General features: G+C 37.5%; 2 protein-coding genes across 4 annotated transcripts; both read left to right on the top strand.

Moving 5' to 3' along the window:
• The first annotated feature begins 518 nt into the window (after positions 1-518).
• On the top strand, positions 519-9,805 carry LOC148300765 (lipase 1-like). Of its 3 annotated transcripts, none has more exons than XM_088274328.1 (9): positions 519-580; positions 1,705-1,861; positions 2,746-2,926; positions 4,185-4,296; positions 5,002-5,239; positions 6,681-6,779; positions 7,919-8,000; positions 8,713-8,855; positions 9,527-9,805. In XM_088274328.1, the coding sequence occupies exons 2-9, from the start codon at positions 1,778-1,780 to the stop codon at positions 9,755-9,757; spliced, it is 1,170 nt and encodes a 389-aa protein (XP_088130454.1). In that variant the 5' UTR covers positions 519-580; positions 1,705-1,777; the 3' UTR covers positions 9,758-9,805. The 3 variants fall into 3 exon arrangements, with proteins under 3 accessions (XP_088130454.1, XP_088130456.1, XP_088130455.1); XM_088274329.1 differs by lacking the exon at positions 519-580 and adding an exon at positions 1,139-1,324 and having other exon boundaries at positions 9,527-9,803; XM_088274330.1 differs by lacking the exon at positions 6,681-6,779 and having other exon boundaries at positions 546-580; positions 9,527-9,802.
• Positions 9,806-13,944: 4,139 nt separating this feature from the next.
• On the top strand, positions 13,945-21,993 carry LOC148300764 (lipase 1-like). The gene is made up of 8 exons (XM_088274340.1): positions 13,945-14,074; positions 14,959-15,139; positions 16,411-16,522; positions 17,232-17,469; positions 18,912-19,010; positions 20,145-20,226; positions 20,943-21,085; positions 21,832-21,993. Exons 1-8 carry the CDS (start codon positions 13,991-13,993, stop codon positions 21,991-21,993), a joined length of 1,101 nt encoding a protein of 366 aa, XP_088130466.1. The 5' UTR covers positions 13,945-13,990.
• The last annotated feature ends 2,758 nt before the right edge of the window (positions 21,994-24,751 follow it).

The following is a 24,751-nucleotide window of genomic DNA, read 5'->3' as shown; positions in this document are numbered from 1 at the left end:
CTGCCGATTGTTTCGACTCCTAACCTGACCGCTTTCAAGTATTTGGGATACCTGATTGTGCCAAATTTTTCTCGGTCTTCCTCTGCTCCTTTTTCCAGTTACATTCGCCTCATAAATGTATTTTACCGTTGTTTCCTCACTTATTTGTTCTGCGTGTCCAAACCATCTCAACACACCTTTCTTAATTAAATTATATTGTAGACCCCTTTCATAGTTAAATCAGCCCACCCTATCCGATATATTTGATCAATCTTGTGACACAGTACATACGAGTTCACAACAGCCATCTATGTTGGATTGAGAAAGCTTTTATTAAGCAGAAACCCTTTTATTTGGATGTATGCTTATGTAAGTGTGCCAGGCGTAGGGTCCTTAGTTTAATTTCTGTTTTCGTAAAGATAAAAACATAAAAAAATGTAATTGCTACATTCTCTCTTAGGCAAAGATAAATTATACGTATTCGAGTATATATTTATTATGGATTTGCATATTGCAAATACATGTACATATAACACCTCACTAGAATATGGACCCACTGCTAATTTGATTTTGTGTCGTGTTGTCATAGTGTCGGCAAATAGTGTTGTGCATAAATATAAACATAAATATTATTTTTTGACATCTCATTGAAGATGAAGAAGGATATGGAAGTCTGGGAATTTACGGGGCTGACAACCGTCACAGGCTGGTTTAATGATCACTTTACACACGTGTAACATTCACTAATTTTACTCATTATTGACAACCACACTACACAAATTCTTGGAAGTTCTATATATATGAACCAATTTTGAAACATTGTTCTTGAACCATGTAAACCAGCCTATGACGGTCGTCAGCCCCGTAAATGCCCAGACTTCCATATTCTTCTTCATCTCTGATTCTTCTTCTCCGTCTTATTCCTCATTGCTGAGGGTTGTGACCCTTGCAGATGCAATGACCCTTTTCCAGTTATCCCTTGACTGTGCTGCATGTAGCGCTGATAAGATTTCAAAAAATAATATGAAAAATGCTCCTATAATTGGAGATAATCCAGATTTGTGAACAAGTATTTGGACACACTCAAAATGTTGTACATAAATATAAATATATAAAAGTGCCCCTTTTTGCTAAATTTAACCATTTTTTTATACTAAAGGGAAAAAATACATGAATCGAAATAATTAACGTTGCTAATTACTACTTTTGCCTATTTTCCTGGCAAAGCACGAGATCCGTGGTAGAAGAAATACTGGTCTTTTGAAGAAATCTATTGCACTATAAATTCTTTGTAGGAATCAAAGTGCTGTTCCGACAGTCCACGTTGCATTAAAGGAAACAAATGGTAAAGTGAGGAGGCTACATCAAGTAAATACGCGGGGAGGGGTAAGACTCCCCAGCCTAGTGCTTCCAAAGTTTATTGGACTGGCTTAGCCACGTGCTGCCGGGCATTTCGTGCAGCAAAATCACTTTGTGAATGGGCCAACAGACACTGCCATATCTGTAGGCTCATTCACCACGTTTTTTCCCCAAAGCTCAATTCAGACTGATGAGCTGTTGTCGGTATGATTCAGAAGTAACTGATTCACCAGATTTCAAAATCTCAATGTACACAGCATATTTCTGATCCCATCAGATGCAGAGAAAAAACCTTCTCTCCATGGATGGATGTGATTTACTTAATATATTTTTTAAATAAATATTTTTTATAACATTTGATAAAAGTTACAGTAGTGAGTATATTCTAAAAGGAATAATTAAATTTATTTTTAATAAGTGTTAAAAAATAATACAAAAAATGAATAAAACAATAAGTTTGTTGATGATCATTTTATGGAAATCTCAACTGTCGTCGTCACAAAACACAATTCCCAGAACTGCGGTGAGTACTGATAACAATGTGAAAATTATTACCGCATTTAAAACTTAATACATAAAAAAGCGGACTAGAAAAAAATGCTCACAAAAAAGACTGAAGAGTTACAGTCATCAAGGCAAGTCTTATTTTGTCTACTTCTTCTTTACATGTCGTGTGGTCCCCCCCGACGTTGACTATTACTTGTGAGAATGTGTCCCTATTTTGGGTAGTCCAAAACATTTCCTCGATGCTCCATACTCCTGTCCGCCTGTGTATATTTTGGAGCCAGGAGATCCACCTTCATCTGATCTGATCTTCGACCCCCGATCTTACCTTTGATGATCAGTTTGTCTACAGTTGATCTAAACAGCGTCTTAGTGTTACAGTAAAACCACCATGATGTACGTCTGGCTCCTATGCAGCATTTACCTCCGACATATGGTATGCGCAAATAAATGTCATACATGTCCTGTTTATTCTAAATCCATCTTCTTCTTCTTAGTGCAGGCCTTGTAGCCTGTTTTTGAAAAGAATTAGCCTCCTGCGATGATGATTCACAGCAACCAATCCATCTCTTTGGTGGTCTGCCTGGGAATCTTGAAACCTTGCGATTGGCGGTGCAGGCAATGTGGGGGAGTCTGGATGATTCCATTCTCTTCACATTCATTGTCTTCTCCACCTAACGACCACTTGGATCTCGCATACTTCTATTATCCTATAGTGTTATTCTATCTCGTAGACTCTTGCCAGATATGATGCGATGTGGGGGAGTCTGGATGGTTCCATTCTACTCGCATGCTCATACCATTTTCTTCTTTGTTGCCTTCCCCCCATAGCGAGAGCCTTAATTTCTGACAAACTTAGCGCGTTTTTTGTTAATATTCCTATGTGTATGAAATGTTCCATAGATGGAGATATTGCGCGCCGAGGGCTACCCCGTCGAGGAGCACGTGGCGCGCACGGCTGACGGGCATCTGCTCCGCGTGCAGCGTATCCCCCCAGCGCGCCCGAGCACGCCCGTGCTGCTGATGCACGGCATAATGCATGGTTCTGAAAGCTTTCTTGTCATGGGACGCAACAAAAGTCTAGGTGAGGCTCTTCTTTGTGCTCTTGTGTCTCTTATTTTCAGACTTCTCTTGTTTGGACTTTTTTGATCCACTTCCTATCCGTGACGGGGACAATGTCATCAGCTCATCTTTCAGAGAGAATAGAACGCTACACCACTCTGTCTTTGCAAACAATCTTCGCCTCTTCAACATTCATACATCTCTTCATATATATATACCCGCCGATTATTCCGACTCCTGATCTGACCAAACCATACAGGCTTCGTTCGCTTTCAATTCAATTTTGTTCCATATTAAAATTTAGAAAAATATCTTTTGTTTGATGAATGCATTAAAACATTGTACCTCCCTAGGTTAAGCGGTATAGGTACGCATATTCAAATCTATCAAACTGGACACATCTTTATACAGTTTGAATTTGGTACAAAAACCTGTCAAATGAACCAAGCGAGATTCTTCTGTGTTTCCAAATGTCAAAATGGTGTAAGAAAACTGTCACAATGTGAAAATAGTTTTAAACATATTTCTGTTTCCGTTCTTGTTTCTGCTCCAGTTTTTTACGGAAACCATCGCGGATATGCAAACAATAACCTTTGTAAGTTTCTTCGCATATATACATTCATTCATAAACATTACTATCGTCCTACGTGTTATATTCTATTCATTCATCCGCTTTAATCGTGTTCTTCGATTTATTTATTGTAACTGCAGACAGTTGGTAGAATTCCATATTGAATTGTTGGGTAATATATCCAAAATTAATCAAGGTTTGTTGTAGTTTAAGATTATGTAGTTTATTGTTTTGGGGGTTAATTTTAAAAGCAATTATTTGTTGGATATGTTCAACCGTTTATTTATCAATGCAATCAAATTGTAAAGGGTAAAGTGGAGTAGGTTGTCTCTCTTCCGGTAGCAGTCTTTGATCTCGGTCTTCAGCCAGTACAGTTGTGCTTTCTTCACCGCTTGGTTGCCTGTAAATGATCTGGATCTGTGGATATATGTATGTAGTTTGGAACTATTTTAAGCTTGCTGCACTGATTATTAAACCACAGATTTTGGATCACTTTATGAAGTTTAAGTTTTAATCCTTGGTAAAGCACTGCTAGAGTAGCTATGTCAGCTACTTTTACCTTATTTATTGTAACTGTAGACAGTTGGCAGAATTCCATATTAAATTGTCAAGTATTATATCCAATAATATATACAAGGGTTCTTTGATAACCGTCCCTTCGACTATTCTCACACACATTCTGTATCAAGTGATTTTGATATGTTTGCAGGATTTCTCCTGGCTGACGCTGGCTATGACGTGTTTTTGGGGAACATGAGGGGCAACTGGCACACATCGCACGAGAGCAAGTCCAAAAGCGACCCATCGTATTGGGATTTCGGGTGTGTAAATTATGTACTCATAAGCAATTTTCCTTATAAGGGCGTTTGTGCACTACAAGGAATTACACGGAATTTTACCGTCCGGCATGTCAGTTAGCATTTTAAAACGACGATTGGCTTGTGCTTTTGTCAATTTTTCTTCGGATCGGTGCTTTTGATCGGTGCGTGAACACATTGCGTGTAAATTCGATCACGCTAAACTGTCGTAGTCGCTTTCATTTTTCATGACCGGACTGCCGGACGGTAAAATTCCGTGTAATCCACAAACGCCCTAACTGTGCAAGCTTTAGAGAAAGGGTTCACAATATATGGAAATCGAAAATATACAAAGTATTTTTTTTGTAGCTGCTAGGGGTAAGAGAAAAAACCAACATATGGAGCAAAATAATGGGTCGGCGATCAAGACTTTGTACATTCAAATGTTTTTCCTATCTTTTGCCTTGTGTATATGTTATTTGTTATGTGTGCGAGTATAAAATGATTGATATCTTAATGATATTATATTCAAAGTTATAAAATACATAATTTTATTTAAAACTTGTATTCAAATTTTGTCATTCTCACAGGTTGACGGTTTTTCGGAATGGAATGAAGTACAGGACTCTCGTTTTATATGTTTACCAAAAACGTATACCTAGACGTCTTCATTGTTATACGTTTCTTTTTTCTATTGATCAGGCATGTTTATAAATGATTTGTCCACAGAATCGACGAGCTCGGGCAGCTGGACGTGCCCGCGATGATGGAGCTCGTGCTGCGTGTTTCTGGCGCGCCCGCGCTGCACTACGTGGGCTTTTCTATGGGCACGACATCCTACATGATCATGTGCGCGACCAGACCCGACCTGGCGGCGCGCGTGCTCTCCTTCGTGGCGCTGGCGCCCGCCGTGCACATGTCGAAAGTGTTCCCATTTGCTGACTATGCCACGAGAATGGGATTACCGGTATGGTTCTTGGGATTTCTAAATGATTGTTTGACTAACCTTTTCCACTCGGACCATTTTTTCTCATAACTACAGCTACTATGATAAAAAAATGTGACGTTTTTCTACCATTAAAATAAATATTTTAGTTATTGTAACTGCAGACAGTTGGTAGAATTCCATATTGAATTGTTAGGTAATATATCCAAAATAAAACAAGGTTTGTTGGATTGAATTCTACATTTATTTATGTATATGTTAATATGTGACGCGTTTCGTCTTCTTAGGACATTATCAAATATAGTGTTTGATAATGTAGAATTCCATTCAACAAACCTTGTTTTATTTAGGATATATTACACAACAATTAAATATTTTAGTTCCCTAATTTTAGGACAATCTGGCAATTCGTATGACCATCAAATATTTGGTACATTTCTAAAAAAAATGCATTCAAAATCACACTCAAAGTAAATAAAAATAATACATTTGCTTTAAATTTGTGTAATTCGCATTTTTTGCTATATTACAGAGAAGTAATTGTGTATAATATAGGTAATATCGTAGTTGTACAGGAAAAAGTGCTAAATTGATTAAAAGTGCTAAATTGTGTTGTTAATTGTTGATCGAGGACTTGTGCTAAAAGGAGAAAAGTACGAGCTATTGCATTTAATCATAAATAGCAATATAAAGGGTCGACGATGTGTGCTCAGAAGACAGTTTGCCTGGCTCCAAAATATACGAGATTGTACGGGGATCAGGACCGTCGATGCGCTGTTTGAACTGCCCAAATAAGACAACTGCTTTCGAGTGATAGTCGACATCTAACAATGAATTTAAATTTTACTCGGCAAACTAAGTAAAATACAAATATTGCAGAAATGTGTTTTAATTAAATGAACTAAGAAGTATTTAACATTAAGGCGGAGACTGACCGGAGCATTTGGTCATAACAAAACATCGTAACATCGCTCGCGGCGAGCATGTTACGTTATGACGTTACGGCATTGCTGACTGACCACGATCAGTGTTCGCTAGTGGCCTTGTGCTCAGTGTTGCCATATGTCACACCAAAAAATCTGAAAATCTGAATCAATAACTCAAAATCGGTATGAATCTTTGCAACATTGCATTCGTACTGTAGTTAAAATGTCGGACGACGAAGACGTGATTCTTGGTTCTGTGATTTTAATAAATTACTGCTTACTCCAAATGAAGAAAAAAAGAATATAGTGCCAATCCCCACAAATTCCCCCCAGTTTGGGGTATTTCCCACAGATTGGCAACCCTGTAATAACTTAAAATTGCATCCGACTTCGGATGGAGCATTCGGAAGGAGCGGCGAGCAGCTCGGCTCGCTGTACTGACTGCCTGAATGCTCGCATCGTAACATGTTACGTTACGACGAAATGCTCCAGTCAGTCTCCGCCTTTAGGTGTGTTTTAATTTTGTGTGCTTGCAGGAGAAACTCATGTCGCGGGGGGTCAGCCACATCACGCTGACCCCATTCTTCAAATACTTCTTTGTCTTCATCCAAATGACAGATCCTCAAACAAATTTGGTGAGGCCAACTATCTTCTTCTCACATTCCCTCTCTGGGTGTTAATAGTGTGTAGGGCAGAGCATTCGATCGATAAGGCTTTCCTTAGTTGAATGAAGGCAAGGTTACTAGTCCAGTACAGGGTTTTCAGATCAGTTGAGGTAGGGTTTTTAGTCCTGCGCAGGGTTATTAAGTCAAGAAAGACATGGTTTTTTTTTAGATAAGAATTGCATTTATTATATACCTTGATTATTACATATGTACAAGGTTAATACATAATTTATTGGATTTTTGTTTCTTCTAACTAATCAAATATGTTTTATTTGAATCTATGTTGGGAACAGGAGGGATAATCTAGTGAGAAAGACAGGGTTATCAGGTCAGTAAAGGCAAGGTTCTCAGTCCTGCGCAGGGTTATCAGGTCAGTAAAGGCAGGGTTATCAGTCCTGCACAGGGTTATTAGGTCAATAAAGGCAGAGTTATCAGGTCAGTAAAGGCAAGGTTATCAGTCTTGCGCAGGGTTATAAGGTCAGTAAAGGCAGGGTTATTGGTCCTGGGCAGGGTTCGAGTGTCTTAGAAACTCATTCGAAAACTGTTGTTTTCCAAAGATGTTTCTTCATAGACGAATCGATTTCAGTAACAAAAACCATCAATCACACTCAATCTTCTGCTTCATTATGTATTTTTATAGCGTTATCTACGTTTATCGCATAATTTAATTTCCACTCATTTTTAAATAACTATTTAATTTTGAATTGCACGGGATTTGATTAGCCACATTAACTTGTCCATTGATATGTGTAGGTGTGTGTACTGTCTGTATTGTAGAGCTAACATTACATACATTGCTTTTATGAAAATCCATAATGCATTGGTGATGCGTCAAAGATTATGACGTTACGCATGTTTAATGTGACTTGTGACCAAACCACTTTTACGTATACTTTAGCAACGTACAGAGATATACCATCTTCACTGTCCCAATAAGTTTTTCTTCTTATGGATGGCTCAGACCAGATAACTTTTAAACATTGTATTTATTTTATTGTAGCACATCTATGGGTGTGCCACAGGATTCTAACTTTGGACCTGTATTACAACATAATAAGGATGTTTTATTTTTATTTATTGTAACATGAAGTTAACGTTTTTTTTTCCAGAAAATGGTGTCAAGTCTAGCCGAGAATGTACAGCCGTTATGTTTCAAAAGTTTAGTCCACTATTGTCAATTAGCTCAAACAGGTATTGCGGAATATCTAACTCTAAACCATTTTCAATATTAGATTAGCAATGTGGCCGAAGAACTGGAGAACTCGTCTTTGGAAAAATTCGAAAGAAGATCCGTGATCCTTATTATGCTTCAATATCGATGAGTTTGTTTTCTTTGCTGTCCGTGGGATTGAAAACATCTTCTTCCAGTATTTTTTGACATCTCAACATAGATGAAGACGAATATGGAAGTCTGGGCATTTACGGGGCTTACAACGTGTAACATTCACCGATTCTACCCATTATGGACAGCCACACTACTCAAATTCTTGGAAGTTTTATATATACGATCCAATTTCAAAACATTATACTTGAATCACTAGAATTTCACTAAAGACATCTATTGGTGAGACGAAAGACGCTTTTTATTGAGCAGAAACTCTTCCATTTGTATTCGAGGTCCGAATCCTGAATTATAATCACATACATGAGAAACGCCAAAAAATATCCTTTTTATCATATTATTTTCGCTTATAATTTGACCAGTTAATGTATTTGCAACATTTTGAGTGTGTCCGAATATTTGTTCACAAATTTAGATTATAATTGGAGATAATCCAGATTTTTGAAGTAGTATTTTGACACACTTAAAATGTTGTATCTTCTCCAGCACCAAATCTCAAACGTGTCTAGTTTTAGCGTAGATACTTGAAGGTTGTAATTATTTTTGTATTGAATAATCTAGCAACCTTGAGTTGGTTTGACTACGGGAAACAGGAGAACATGAAGCGCTACGGCAGCTTGACTCCACCGAGCTACAATCTGACTGCCAACAGGGCACCGGTGGCCCTCTTCTGCGCACAAAACGACAACTTCATCACGATGGAAGTAAGTTAAATTTATAATATAATTTTTTTGACATTACAACATAGTTGAAGAAGAATACGGAAGTCTGGGCATTTCCGGGGCTTACGACCATCATAGGCTGGTTTAAGCGATCACTTTAAATACGTGTAACATTCACCAATTCTACCCATGATTGACAACCACACTATTCAGATTCTTGGAAGTTTTATATAAATGATCCAGTTTCGAAATGTTGTTCTTGAACCATTAGAACTTCACTAGTGTCAATCTATTCGTGAGACGAAGAAGCTTTTTATTGAGCAGAAACTCTTATATTTGTATGTGAGGTCCGAATCCTGGATTATAATGACATACATGGAATCAACTCTCCTCGTCCTCAGGTTGTAGGTCCTTCTATCATGGACAATGTCGCCTAGGTCATGCCTTATTACGTTATCTTTTTGTAGCATCCGTGAATTTTTGGTTTTCCTCTAGATGTCTTTAAAGGAAGATCCATAGGGATCACCTGGTTTACAACATGTTCAGGTTCTCATACCATCTCAATAACCTTTCCTCTACCTAAATTAATGTCTGTTATACCTAGGCTTCTCTAAGGGTGAACTCTGTATTCCATGTTATACCATAATTGAATTTTATAAATCTAATTAATTTTTAAACACAATTATTTAAATGAATGCATGTAAATTTTACAGGATTGTATTTTTGTGAAAAATACTTTGAAAAAAACGAACAATGATGTGGTTTTAAATACAATATCCTGGATGAAGTTCAACCACGACGACTTCATTCACCACGATGATCTATACGAACTTCTCAACAAGGATGTCATCAACACTATCAGAAGGTTCCACTTACAATGCACCACAGAAAAAGAAGAATTAACAGTAGAGACCACAAAAAAAATGGAGTTTGATGCTCTTTGATGTGTGATTTGATTATTAAAAAACGTGTAATAAATCATTGTTTAATGACTTTTTTTTTCAATAGTACCGTAGAACGGGGCTACTTAAACTTTGATGTGTTACTTGAGCCCAGTACAAAAAAAAATTGAATCTGTATTTGGTCTACAATAATGAACGTATTGACATGATTCATTGTTTACTTGACAGGTGCCACTTATTGTCACGATACTTCGATCGATACCACGATCTAATTTTTTTTTTGTACTGGGTTCGAGGAACACATCAAAGTTCAAGTAGCTACGTTCTACGGTACCTACCTACAAAAAGACAGTCACACAATTTGACTGTCTGTTACGGTTTGTATGCTGATGATGAAGTGCCTCTTGCTGATAGCAGAAAATACCTGCAGGAAATGGTGACGAAGGTATACAATGTGTGCAAGGAAAGCGATTTGCTGATGAATCTAAAGTTATGGATTTTGAATGAGATGAATGTAGATCTGGGTGTGAAATAATAGTGAATGGGGAAATTATGGAACAGATAGATGATTTTGTATTGTATTTGGGAATTGAGGTTCTCTAGGAATGGAAAGATTGATAGAGATATGGAAATGAGTGTGAATGCTGGGATCAGAGTGAATGGTGCATTGAAATCAGTAAAAGCAAATAAAAACCATTCAGCGAAATCTAAAATGGCAGTACACAACTGAGTACTGCTTCCAACCCTAACGTATGGAAGTGAAACATGGATTCGGCGAAAGAAGTATGAAAGTAGACAGAATGCAGTCGAAATGTGATCTCTCAGACAAATGTGCGCAAAACACATATGATCGATATTCGAATAGTGATATAAGGAATGAATACAAGGCTAAGATAAGCATTATCGTTAAAACTAAAAAAGGAGTTTGGATATGGTTTGGACATGTGGAGCAAGCGAGTGAAGAAAGAACAGCAAAACAAGATTATGAGGAGATTCATGAATGTGGCGAGATTGAGAGGCGAAGATTGTTTGCTAAAACAGATTGTTGTGGCGTTCCATTCACTCTCTGCCCACACCTGCGGGGAAGTGGCGTATTGGTAAGTAGTTAGTTAGTTTAAAATTATTACAATTAGCTCAGTATCATATGAGATAACCGATAATATCCTTGATGCGACGTACAAAAGAAACATTTATGGAAAAAGAATTTCTTACAAGAGCGGTTCAGCAAAGTCAAGAGTTGCGGTAACAGGTAAGTGCGATGGTTTTTGTGTCCGTAGCTGGACATACATGTGTACCATTATTAACTGAGACCTTTTGTTATTTTTCTGGTAGTTCCGTAATTCTATCAGTGTAGAACTTCTGCGGTTTATCTTCAAAAAAACTTGTTCAAGTGTTATTCAGCGGCGCTTCGGTTGGCCAATTTTTCATCATCTAGAAAGTTTAGGAGAGACCGAGATAATGGTAATCAGACAGTGCAAGATTTGGACTATACGGTGGGTGCATTAAAACTTCGCACCCCAGTTCCGTCAATTTGTTTCGAGTCATCAAAGATGTGTGTGTCCAATTTAATTGTGCCCAGTCACACGTTTTGCAGCCGCGCAGCCGATCGCTTACTGAATCATCCAGTTTGAGAGTTTGCCCTTAATGTCAGCATTATTAATATTCATATTACGTACATTAGCGGAGCTGGCGAACGTTGCCCCGTACAGGCGGACTTTGGTAATAAAAGTTTATGTAAATAAAATTCATATATGTATGTTTTTTTTACATCTCTCATAGTTAAAGAAGAATATATAAGTCTGAGTATTAACAGGGCTTACGACCCGTAATATGCTGTTTAAGTGATCACTTTTCACACGTGCACTATTCACCATATTACACACGATTTAAAACCACACTACTCAAATTTTTATAATTCCTAGATAAGGTAAGCCATTGATAGATGATTTTTTTTTTATATCAAAGACAAATGGGTCTAAAAAGTTGTATTTTAGATTGCACATAGCATAAAATACATTTAAAAAATATTCCATACTACTTTTGGCCCTCAACCACATCAGAAAGTTTTCGAAAAGCCATTTTTTGTGCGATTTACCATCAGTCAAAATGCAAAAAATGGCTTTTTCAAAAACTTTGAGCTCCGGTCAAGAGCTAAAAGTAGTATAGAATATTTTTTACGTTATGTGCAATCCAAAATGAAACTTTTTAGACTCCTTAACTAACTTACCATCACGCCACTTCCCGAAGGGGTAGGCAGAGAGAATAGAACGCCACACCACTCTGTCTTTGCAAACATTCTTCGCCTCATCCACGTTCATGCATCTCCTCATACATTCCCGCCGATTGTTTCGACTCCTAACCTGACCGCTTTCAAGTATTTGGGATACCTGATTGTGCCAAATTTTTCTCGGTCTTCCTCTGCTACTTTTTCCAATTACATTCGCCTCATAAATGTATTTTACCGTTGTTTCCCCACTCATTTGTTCTACATGTCTAAACTATCTCAACACACCTTTCTTAATTAAATTATATTGTAGACCCCTTTCATAGTTAAATCAGCCCACCCTATCCGATATATTTGATCAATCTTGTGACACAGTACATACGAGTTCACAAAAACTATCTATGTTGGATTGAGAAAGCTTTTATTAAGCAGAAACCCTTTTATTTGGATGTATGCTTATGTAAGTGTGCCAGGCGTAGGGTCCTTAGTTTAATTTCTGTTTTCGTAAAGATAAAAACATAAAAAAATGTAATTGCTACATTCTCTCTTAGGCAAAGATAAATTATACGTATTCGAGTATATATTTATTATGGATTTGCATATTGCAAATATATGTACATATAACACCTCACTAGAATATGGACCCACTGCTAATTTGATTTTGTGTCGTGTTGTCATAGTGTCGGCAAATAGTGTTGTGCATAAATATAAACATAAATATTATTTTTTGACATCTCATCGAAGATGAAGAAGAATATGGAAGTCTGGGAGTTTACGGGGCTGACAACCGTCATAGGCCGGTTTAAGTGATCACTTTACACACGTGTAACATTCCCTAATTCTACCCATTATTGACAACCACACTACACAAATTCTTGGAAGTTCTATATATAAATGAACCAATTTTGAAACATTGTTCTTGAACCATGTAAACCAGCCTATGACGGTCGTCAGCCTCGTAAATGCCCAGACTTCCATATTCTTCCTCATCTTTGATAAGATGTCAAAAATAAAATGAAAAATGCTCCTACAATTGGAGATAATCCAGATTTGTGAACAAGTATTTGGACACACTCAAAATGTTGTACATAAATATAAATATATAAAAGTGCCCCTTTTTGCTTAATTTAACCATTTTTTTTATACCAAAGGGAAAAAATACATGAATCGAAATAATTAACGTTGCTAATTACTACTTTTGCCTATTTTCCTGGCAAAGCACGAGATCCGTGGTAGAAGAAATACTGGTCTTTTGAAGAAATCTATTGGACTATCTTCTTTGTAGGAATCAAAGTGCTGTTCCGACAGTCCACGTTGCATTAAAGGAAACAAGTGGTAATGTGAGGATGCTACATCAGGTGAATTTGCGGGGAGGGGTAAGACTCCCCAGCCTAGTGCTTCCAACGTTTATTGGACTGGCTTAGCCACGTGCTGCCGGGCATTTCGTGCAGCAAAATCACTTTGTGAATGGGCCAACAGACACTGCCATATCTGTTAGTCCATTCACCACGTTTTTCCTCCAAAGCTCGATTCGAATTGATGAGCTGTAGCGATCAGTAGTAACAGTTTCACCGGGTTTCAAAATCTTAAAATACACAGCATCTTTCTGATCCCACCAGATGCATATACAGGCTTCTCTCCTTGGAAGTTCCGTTTTGATTGTGATGTTGATGGTTGACCTGGACCAACTGTATATTTTTTGCTTTATCCTGACGGAGCACGTTCAAGATAAGCCTCCTTGAGCATTCCATGTGCTTCGGTAGCCATTCACCACGTTTTTCCTCCAAAGCTCAATTCAGACTGACGAGCTGTTGTCGGTATGATTCAGAAGTAACTGATTCACCAGGTTTCAAAATCTCAAAATACACAGCATCTTTCTGATCCCATCAGATGGAGAGAAAAAACCTTCTCTCCATGGATGGATGTGATTTACTTAATATATTTTTTAAATAATTATTTTTTATAACATTCGATAACAGTTACAGTAGTGAGTATATTCTAAAAGGAAAAATTAAATTTATTTTTAATAAGTGTTAAAAATAATACAAAAAATGAATAAAACACTAAGTTTGTTGATGATCATTTTATGGAAATCTCAACTGTCGTCGTCACAAAACACAATTCCCAAAACTGCGGTGAGTACTGATAACCATGTGAAAATTATTACCGCATTTAAAACTTAATACATAAAAAAGCGGACTAGAAAGAAATGCTCACAAAAAAGACTGAAGAGTTACAGTCATCAAGGCAAGTATTATTTTGTCTACTTCTTCTTTACATGTCGTGTGGTCCCCCCCGACGTTGACTATTACTTGTGAGAATGTGTCCCTATTTTGGGTAGTCCAAAACATTTCCTCGATGCTCCATACTCCTGTCCGCCTGTGTATATTTTGGAGCCAGGAGATCCACCTTCATCTGATCTGATCTTCGACCCCCGATCTTACCTTTGATGATCAGTTTGTCTACAGTTGATCTAAACAGCGTCTTAGTGTTACAGTAAAACCACCATGATGTACGTCTGGCTCCTATGCAGCATTTACCTCCGACATATGGTATGCGCAAATAAATGTCATACATGTCCTGTTTATTCTAAATCCATCTTCTTCTTCTTAGTGCAGGCCTTGTAGCCTGTTTTTGAAAAGAATTAGCCTCTTGCGATGATGATTCACAGCAACCAATCCATCTCTTTGGTGGTCTGCCTGGGAATCTTGAAACCTTGCGATTGGCGGTGCAGGCAATGTGGGGGAGTCTGGATGGTTCCATTCTCTTCACATTCATTGTCTTCTCCACCTAACGACCACTTGGATCTCGCATACTTCTATTATCCTATAGTGTTATTCTATCTCGTAGACTCTTGCCAGATATGATGCGATGTGGGGGAGTCTGGATGGTTCCATTCTACTCGCATGCTCATACCATTTTCTTCTTTGTTGCCTTCCCCACCTAGCGAGAGCCTTAATTTCTGACAAACTTAGCGCGTTTTTTGTTAATATTCCTATGTGTATGAAATGTTCCATAGATGGAGATATTGCGCGCCGAGGGCTACCCCGTCGAGGAGCACGTGGCGCGCACGGCTGACGGGCATCTGCTCCGCGTGCAGCGTATCCCCCCAGCGCGCCCGAGCACGCCCGTGCTGCTGATGCACGGCATAATGCATGGTTCTGAAAGCTTTCTTGTCATGGGACGCAACAAAAGTCTAGGTGAGGCTCTTCTTTGTGCTCTTGTGTCTCTTATTTTCAGACTTCTCTTGTTTGGACTTTTTGATCCACTTCCTATCCGTGACGGGGACAATGTCATCAGCTCATCTTTCCGAGAGAATAGAACGCTACACCACTCTGTCTTTGCAAACAATCTTCGCCTCTTCAACATTCATACATCTCTTCATATATTATAATAGGAGTCGGAATAATCGCCGATTATTCCGACTCCTGATCTGACCAAACCATACAGGCTTCGTTCGCTTTCAATTCAATTTTGTTCCATATTAAAATTTAGAAAAATATCTTTTGTTTGATGAATGCATTAAAACATTGTACCTCCCTAGGTTAAGCGGTATAGGTACGCATATTCAAATCTATCAAACTGGACACATCTTTATACAGTTTGAATTTGGTACAAAAACCTGTCAAATGAACCAAGCGAGATTCTTCTGTGTTTCCAAATGTCAAAATGGTGTAAGAAAACTGTCACAATGTGAAAATAGTTTTAAACATATTTCTGTTTCCGTTCTTGTTTCTGCTCCAGTTTTTTACGGAAACCATCGCGGATATGCACACAATAACCTTTGTAAGTTTCTTCGCAAATATACATTCATTCATAAACATTACTATCGTCCTACGTGTTATATTCTATTCATTCATCCGCTTTAATCGTGTTCTTTGATTTATTTATTGTAACTGCAGACAGTTGGTAGAATTCCATATTGAATTGTTGGGTAATATATCCAAAATTAAACAAGGTTTGTTGTAGTTTAAGATTATGTAGTTTATTGTTTTGGGGGTTAATTTTAAAAGCAATTATTTGTTGGATATGTTCAACCGTTTATTTATCAATGCAATCAAATTGTAAAGGATGAAGTGGAGTAGGTTGTCTCTCTTCCGGTAGCAGTCTTTGATCTCGGTCTTCAGCCAGTACAGTTGTGCTTTCTTCACCGCTTGGTTGCCTGTAAATGATCTGGATCTGTGGATATATGTATGTAGTTTGGAACTGTTTTAAGCTTGCTGCACTGATTATTAAACCACAGATTTTGGATCACTTTATGAAGTTTAAGTTTTAATCCTCGGTAAAGCACTGCTAGAGTAGCTATGTCAGCTACTTTTACCTTATTTATTGTAACTGTAGACAGTTGGCACAATTCCATATTGAATTGTTGAGTATTATATCCAATAATATATACAAGGGTTCTTTGATAACCGTCCCTTCGACTATTCTCACACACATTCTGTATCAAGTGATTTTGATATGTTTGCAGGATTTCTCCTGGCTGACGCTGGCTATGACGTGTTTTTGGGGAACATGAGGGGCAACTGGCACACATCGCACGAGAGCAAGTCCAAAAGCGACCCATCGTATTGGGATTTCGGGTGTGTAAATTATGTACTCATAAGCAATTTTCCTTAATTAAAAGGGCGTTTGTGCACTACACGGAATAACATGGAATTTTATCGTCTGGCATGTCAGTTAGCGTTTTAAAACGACGAGTGGCTTGTGCTTTTGTCAATTTTTCTTCGGATCGGTGCTTTTGATCGGTGCGTGAACACATTGCGTGTAAATTCGATCACGCTAAACTGTCGTAGTCGCTTTCATTTTTCATGACCGGACTGCCGGACGGTAAAATTCCGTGTAATCCACAAACGCCCTAACTGTGCAAGCTTTAGAGAAAGGGTTCACAATATATGGAAATCGAAAATATACAAAGTATTTTTTTTGTAGCTGCTAGGGGTAAGAGAAAAAACCAACATATGGAGCAAAATAATGGGTCGGCGATCAAGACTTTGTACATTCAAATGTTTTTCCTATCTTTTGCCTTGTGTATATGTTATTTGTTATGTGTGCGAGTATAAAATGATTGATATCTTAATGATATTATATTCAAAGTTATAAAATACATAATTTTTTTTAAAACTTGTATTCAAATTTTGTCATTCTCACAGGTTGACGGTTTTTCGGAATGGAATGAAGTACAGGACTCTCGTTTTATATGTTTACCAAAAACGTATACCTAGACGTCTTCATTGTTAAACGTTTCTTTTTTCTATTGATCAGGCATGTTTATAAATGATTTGTCCACAGAATCGACGAGCTCGGGCAGCTGGACGTGCCCGCGATGATGGAGCTCGTGCTGCGTGTTTCTGGCGCGCCCGCGCTGCACTACGTGGGCTTTTCTATGGGCACGACATCCTACATGATCATGTGCGCGACCAGACCCGACCTGGCGGCGCGCGTGCTCTCCTTCGTGGCGCTGGCGCCCGCCGTGCACATGTCGAAAGTGTTCCCATTTGCTGACTATGCCACGAGAATGGGATTACCGGTATGGTTCTTGGGATTTCTAAATGATTGTTTGACTAACCTTTTCCACTCGGACCATTTTTTCTCATAACTACAGCTACTATGATAAAAAAATGTGACGTTTTTCTACCATTAAAATAAATATTTTAGTTATTGTAACTGCAGACAGTTGGTAGAATTCCATATTGAATTGTTAGGTAATATATCCAAAATAAAACAAGGTTTGTTGGATTGAATTCTACATTTTTTTTATGTATATGTTAATATGTGACGCGTTTCGTCTTCTTAGGACATTATCAAATATAGTGTTTGATAATGTAGAATTCCATTCAACAAACCTTGTTTTATTTAGGATATATTACACAACAATTAAATATTTTAGTTCCCTAATTTTAGGACAATCTGGCAATTCGTATGACCATCAAATATTTGGTACATTTCTAAAAAAAATGCATTCAAAATCACACTCAAAGTAAATAAAAATAATACATTTGCTTTAAATTTGTGTAATTCGCATTTTTTGCTATATTACAGAGAAGTAATTGTGTATAATATAGGTAATATCGTAGTTGTACAGGAAAAAGTGCTAAATTGATTAAAAGTGCTAAATTGTGTTGTTAATTGTTGATCGAGGACTTGTGCTAAAAGGAGAAAAGTACGAGCTATTGCATTTAATCATAAATAGCAATATAAAGGGTCGACGATGTGTGCTCAGAAGACAGTTTGCCTGGCTCCAAAATATACGAGATTGTACGGGGGTCAGGACCGTCGATGCGCTGTTTGAACTGCCCAAATAAGACAACTGCTTTCGAGTGATAGTCGACATCTAACAATGAATTTAAATTTTACTCGGCAAACTAAGTAAAATACAAATATTGCAGAAATGTGTTTTAATTAAATGAACTAAGAAGTATTTAACATTAAGGCGGAGACTGACCGGAGCATTTGGTCATAACAAAACATCGTAACATCGCTCGCGGCGAGCATGTTACGTTATGACGTTACGGCATTGCTGACTGACCACGATCAGTGTTCGCTAGTGGCCTTGTGCTCAGTGTTGCCATATGTCACACCAAAAAATCTGAAAATCTGAATCAATAACTCAAAATCGGTATGAATCTTTGCAACATTGCATTCGTACTGTAGTTAAAATGTCGGACGACGAAGACGTGATTCTTGGTTCTGTGATTTTAATAAATTACTGCTTACTCCAAATGAAGAAAAAAAGAATATAGTGCCAATCCCCACAAATTCCCCCCAGTTTGGGGTATTTCCCACAGATTGGCAACCCTGTAATAACTTAAAATTGCATCCGACTTCGGATGGAGCATTCGGAAGGAGCGGCGAGCAGCTCGGCTCGCTGTACTGACTGCCTGAATGCTCGCATCGTAACATGTTACGTTACGACGAAATGCTCCAGTCAGTCTCCGCCTTTAGGTGTGTTTTAATTTTGTGTGCTTGCAGGAGAAACTCATGTCGCGGGGGGTCAGCCACATCACGCTGACCCCATTCTTCAAATACTTCTTTGTCTTCATCCAAATGACAGATCCTCAAACAAATTTGGTGAGGCCAACTATCTTCTTCTCACATACCCTCTCTGGGTGTTAATAGTGTGTAGGGCAGAGCATTCGATCGATAAGGCTTTCCTTAGTTGAATGAAGGCAAGGTTACTAGTCCAGTACAGGGTTTTCAGATCAGTTGAGGTAGGGTTTTCAGTCCTGCGCAGGGTTATTAAGTCAAGAAAGACATGGTTTTTTTTTAGATAAGAATTGCATTTATTATATACCTTGATTATTATGTACAAGGTTAATACATAATTTATTGGATTTTTGTTTCTTCTAACTAATCAAATATGTTTTATTTGAATATATGTTGGGAACAGGAGGGATAATCTAGTGAGAAAGACAGGGTTATAAGGTCAGTAAAGGCAAGGTTCTCAGTCCTGCGCAGGGTTATCAGGTCAGTAAAGGCAGGGTTATCAGTCCTGCACAGGGTTATTAGGTCAATAAAGGCAGAGTTATCAGGTCAGTAAAGGCAAGGTTATCAGTCTTGCGCAGGGTTATAAGGTCAGTAAAGGCAGGGTTATTGGTCCTGGGCAGGGTTCGAGTGTCTTAGAAACTCATTCGAAAACTGTTGTTTTCCAAAGATGTTTCTTCATAGACAATCAATTTCAGTAACAAAACGTATCAATCACACTCAATCTTCTGCTTCATTATGTCCTTTTATGGCGTTAACTACGTTTATCGCATAATTTAATTTCCACTCATTTTTAAATAACTATTTAATTTTGAATTGCACGGAATTTGAATAGCCACATTAACTTGTCCATTGATGATGTGTAGGTGTGTGTACTGTCTGTATTGTAGAGCTAATATTACATACATTGCTTTTATGAAATTCCATAATGCATTGGTGATGCGTCAAAGATTATGACGTTATGCATGTTTAATGTGACTTGTGACCAAACCACTTTTACGTATACTTTAGCAACGTACAGAGATATACCATCTTCACTGTCCCAATAAGTTTTTCTTCTTATGGATGGCTCAGACCAGATAACTTTTAAACATTGTATTTATTTTATTGTAGCACATCTATGGGTGTGCCAAAGGATTCTAACTTTGGACCTGTATTACAACATAATAAGGATGTTTTATTTTTATTTATTGTAACATGAAGTTAACGTTTTTTTTCCAGAAAATGGTGTCAAGTCTAGCCGCGAATGTACAGCCGTTATGTTTCAAAAGTTTAGTCCACTTTTGTCAATTAGCTCAAACAGGTATTGCGGAATATCTAACTGTAAACTATTTTCAATATTAGATTAGCAATGTGGCCGAAGAACTGGAGAACTCGTCTTTGGAAAAATTCGAAAGAAGATCCGTGATCCTTATTATGCTTCAATATCGATGAGTTTGTTTTCTTTGCTGTCCGTGGGATTGAAAACATCTTCTTCCAGTATTTTTTGACATCTCAACATAGATGAAGACGAATATGGAAGTCTGGGCATTTACGGGGCTTACAACGTGTAACATTCACCGATTCTACCCATTATGGACAGCCACACTACTCAAATTCTTGGAAGTTTTATATATACGATCCAATTTCAAAACATTATACTTGAATCACTAGAATTTCACTAAAGACATCTATTGGTGAGACGAAAGACGCTTTTTATTGAGCAGAAACTCTTTCATTGGTATTCGAGGTCCGAATCCTGAATTATATTATATAACATACATGAGAAACGCCAGAAAATATCCTTTTTATCATATTATTTTCGCTTAAAATTTGACCAGTTAATGTATTTGCAACATTTTGAGTGTGTCCGAATATTTGTTCACAAATTTAGATTATAATTGGAGATAATCCAGATTTTTGAAGTAGTATTTTGACACACTTAAAATGTTGTATCTTCTCCAGCACCAAATCTCAAATGCGTCTAGTTTTAGCATAGGTACTTGAAGGTTGTAATTATTTTTGTATTGAATAATCTAGCAACCTTGAGTTGGTTTGACTACGGGAAACAGGAGAACATGAAGCGCTACGGCAGCTTGACTCCACCGAGCTACAATCTGACTACCAACAGGGCACCGGTGGCCCTCTTCTGCGCACAAAACGACAACTTCATGACGATGGAAGTAAGTTAAATTTATAATATAATTTTTTTGACATTACAACATAGTTGAAGAAGAATACGGAAGTCTGGGCATTTCCGGGGCTTACGACCATCATAGGCTGGTTTAAGTGATCACTTTACACACGTGTAACATTCACCAACTCTACCCATGATTGACAACCACACTATTCAGATTCTTGGAAGTTTTATATAAATGATCCAGTTTCGAAATGTTGTTCTTGAACCATTAGAACTTCACTAGTGTCAATCTATTCGTGAGACGAAGAAGCTTTTTATTGAGCAGAAACTCTTATATTTGTATGTGAGGTTCGAATCCTGGATTATAATGACATACATGGAATCAACTCTCCTCGTCCTCAGGTTGTAGGTCCTTCTATCATGGACAATGTCGCCTAGGTCATGCCTTATTACGTTATCTTTTTGTAGCATCCGTGAATTTTTGGTTTTCCTCTAGATGTCTTTAAAGGAAGATCCATAGGGATCACCTGGTTTACAACATGTTCAGGTTCTCATACCATCTCAATAACCTTTCCTCTACCTAAATTAATGTCTGTTATACCTAGGCTTCTCTAAGGGTGAACTCTGTATTCCATGTTATACCATAATTGAATTTTATAAATCTAATTAATTTTTAAACACAATTATTTAAATGAATGCATGTAAATTTTACAGGATTGTATTTTTGTGAAAAATACTTTGAAAAAAACGAACAATGATGTGGTTTTAAATACAATATCCTGGATGAAGTTCAACCACGACGACTTCATTCACCACGATGATCTATACGAACTTCTCAACAAGGATGTCATCAACACTATCAGAAGGTTCCACTTACAATGCACCACAGAAAAAGAAGAATTAACAGTAGAGACCACAAAAAAATGGAGTTTGATGCTCTTTGATGTGTGATTTGATTATTAAAAAACGTGTAATAAATCATTATTTAATGACTTTTTTTTTCAATAGTACCGTAGAACGGGGCTACTTAAACTTTGATGTGTTACTTGAGCCCAGTACAAAAAAAAAATTGAATCTGTATTTGGTCTACAATAATGAACGTATTGACATGATTCATTGTTTACTTGACAGGTGCCACTTATTGTCACGATACTTCGATCGATACCACGATCTAATTTTTTTTTTGTACTGGGTTCGAGGAACACATCAAAGTTCAAGTAGCTACGTTCTACGGTACCTACCTACAAAAAGACAGTCACACAATTTGACTGTCTGTTACGGTTTGTATGCTGATGATGAAGTGCCTCTTGCTGATAGCAGAAAATACCTGCAGGAGATGGTGACGAAGGTATACAATGTGTGCAAGGAAAGCGATTTGCTGATGAATCTAAAGTTATGGATTTTGAATGAGATGAATGTAGATCTGGGTGTGAAATAATAGTGAATGGGGAAATTATGGGACAGATAGATGATTTTGTATTGTATTTGGGAATTTAGGTTCTCTAGGAATGGAAAGATTGATAGAGATATGGAAATGAGTGTGAATGCTGGGATCAGAGTGAATGGTGCATTGAAATCAGTAAAAGCAAATAAAAACCATCCAGCGAAATCTAAAATGGCAGTACACAACTGAGTACTGCTTCCAACCCTAACGTATGGAAGTGAAACATGGATTCGGCGAAAGAAGTATGAAAGTAGGCAGAATGCAGTCGAAATGTGATCTCTCAGACAAATGTGCGCAAAACACATATGATCGATATTCGAATAGTGATATAAGGAATGAATACAAGGCTAAGATAAGCATTATCGTTAAAACTAAAAAAGGAGTTTGGATATGGTTTGGACATGTGGAGCAAACGAGAAAGAACAGCAAAACAAAACTATGAGGAGATTCATGAATGTGGCGAGATTGAGAGGCGAAGATTGTTTGCTAAAACAGATTGTTGTAGCGTTCCATTCACTCTCTGCCCACACCTGCGGTGAAGTGGCGTATTGGTAAGTAGTTAGTTAGTTTAAAATTATTACAATTAGCTCAGTATCATATGAGATAACCGATAATATCCTAGATGCGACGTACAAAAGAAACATTTATGGAAAAAGAATTTCTTACAAGAGCGGTTCAGCAAAGTCAAGAGTTGAGGTAACAGCTGGACATACATGTGTACCATTATTAACTGAGACCTTTTGCTATTTTTCTGGTAGCTCTATAATTCTATCAGTGTAGAACTTCTGCGGTTTATCTTCAAAAAAACTTGTCCAAGTGTTGTTCAGCAGCGCTTCGGTTGACCAATTTTTCATCATTAAGAAAGTTTAGGAGAGACCGAGATAACGGTAATCAGACGGTGCAAGATTTGGACTATACGGTGGGTGTATTAAAACTTCGCATCCCAGTTCCGTCAATTTGTTCCGAGTCATCAAAGATGTGTGTGTTCAATTTAATTGTGCCCAGTCACACGTTTGACAGCCGCGCAGCCGATCGCTTGCTGAATCATCCAGTTTGAGAGTTTGCCCTTAACTTCAGCATACATTTCCGCGATTATTAATATTCATATTACGTACATTAGCTGAGCCGGCGAACGTTGCCCCGTACAGGCGGACTTTGGTAATAAAAGTTTATGTAAATAAAATTCATATATGTATGTTTTTTTTACATCTCTCATAGTTAAAGAAGAATATATAAGTCTGAGTATTAACAGGGCTTACGACCCGTAATATGCTGGTTAAGTGATCTCTTTTTACACGTGCACTATTCACCATATTACACACGATTTAAAACCACACTACTCAAATTTTTATAACTCCTAGATAAGAGTAGGCCGTTGATAGATGATTTTTTTTTATAACAAAGACAAATGGGTCTAAAAAGTTGTAATTTAGATTGCACATAGCATAAAATACATTTGAAAAATATTCCATACTACTTTTGGCCCTCAACCACATCAGAAAGTTTTCGAAAAGCCTTTTTTTGCGATTTACCATCAGTCAAAATGCAAAAAATGGCTTTTCCGAAAACTTTGAGCTCTGGTCAAGAGCTAAAAGTAGAATGGAATATTTTTTACGTTATGTGCAATCCAAAATGAAACTTTTTAGACTCCTTAACTAACTTACCATCACGCAGCTTTCCGAAGGGCTAGGCAGAGAGAACAGAACGCCACACCACTCTGTCTTGTCTTGTCTCACAATGTCTGCAAACATTCTTTGCCTCATCCACGTTCATGCATCTCCTCATACATTCCTGCCGATTGTTTCGACTCCTAACCTGACCGCTTTCAAGTATTTGGGATACCTGATTGTGCCAAATTTTTCTCGGTCTTCCTCTGCTCTTTTTTCCAATTACGTTCGCCTCATAAATGTATTTTACCGTTGTTTCCTCACTTATTGGTTCTACATGTCCAAACTATCTCAACACACCTTTCTTAATTAAATTATATTGTAGACCCCTTTCATAGTTAAATCAGCCCACCCTATCCGATATATTTGATCAATCTCGTGACACAGCACATACGAGTTCACAACAACTATCTATGTTGGATTGAGAAAGCTTTTATTAAGCAGAAACCCTTTTATTTGGATGTATGCTTATGTAAGTGTGCCAGGCGTAGGGTCCTTAGTTTAATTTCTGTTTTCGTAAAGATAAAAACATAAAAAAATGTAATTGCTACATTCTCTCTTAGGCAAAGATAAATTATACGTATTCGAGTATATATTT

The sequence above is a fragment of the Brachycentrus maculatus genome, unplaced genomic scaffold (assembly GCF_059751285.1).
Source record: "Brachycentrus maculatus isolate JH-2025_06_01 unplaced genomic scaffold, ASM5975128v1 h1tg000657l, whole genome shotgun sequence".
NCBI lineage: Eukaryota > Metazoa > Arthropoda > Insecta > Trichoptera > Brachycentridae > Brachycentrus > Brachycentrus maculatus.
Note: the sequence above shows the minus strand (reverse complement) of the source record. Positions and strands in the feature narration are given on the sequence as shown.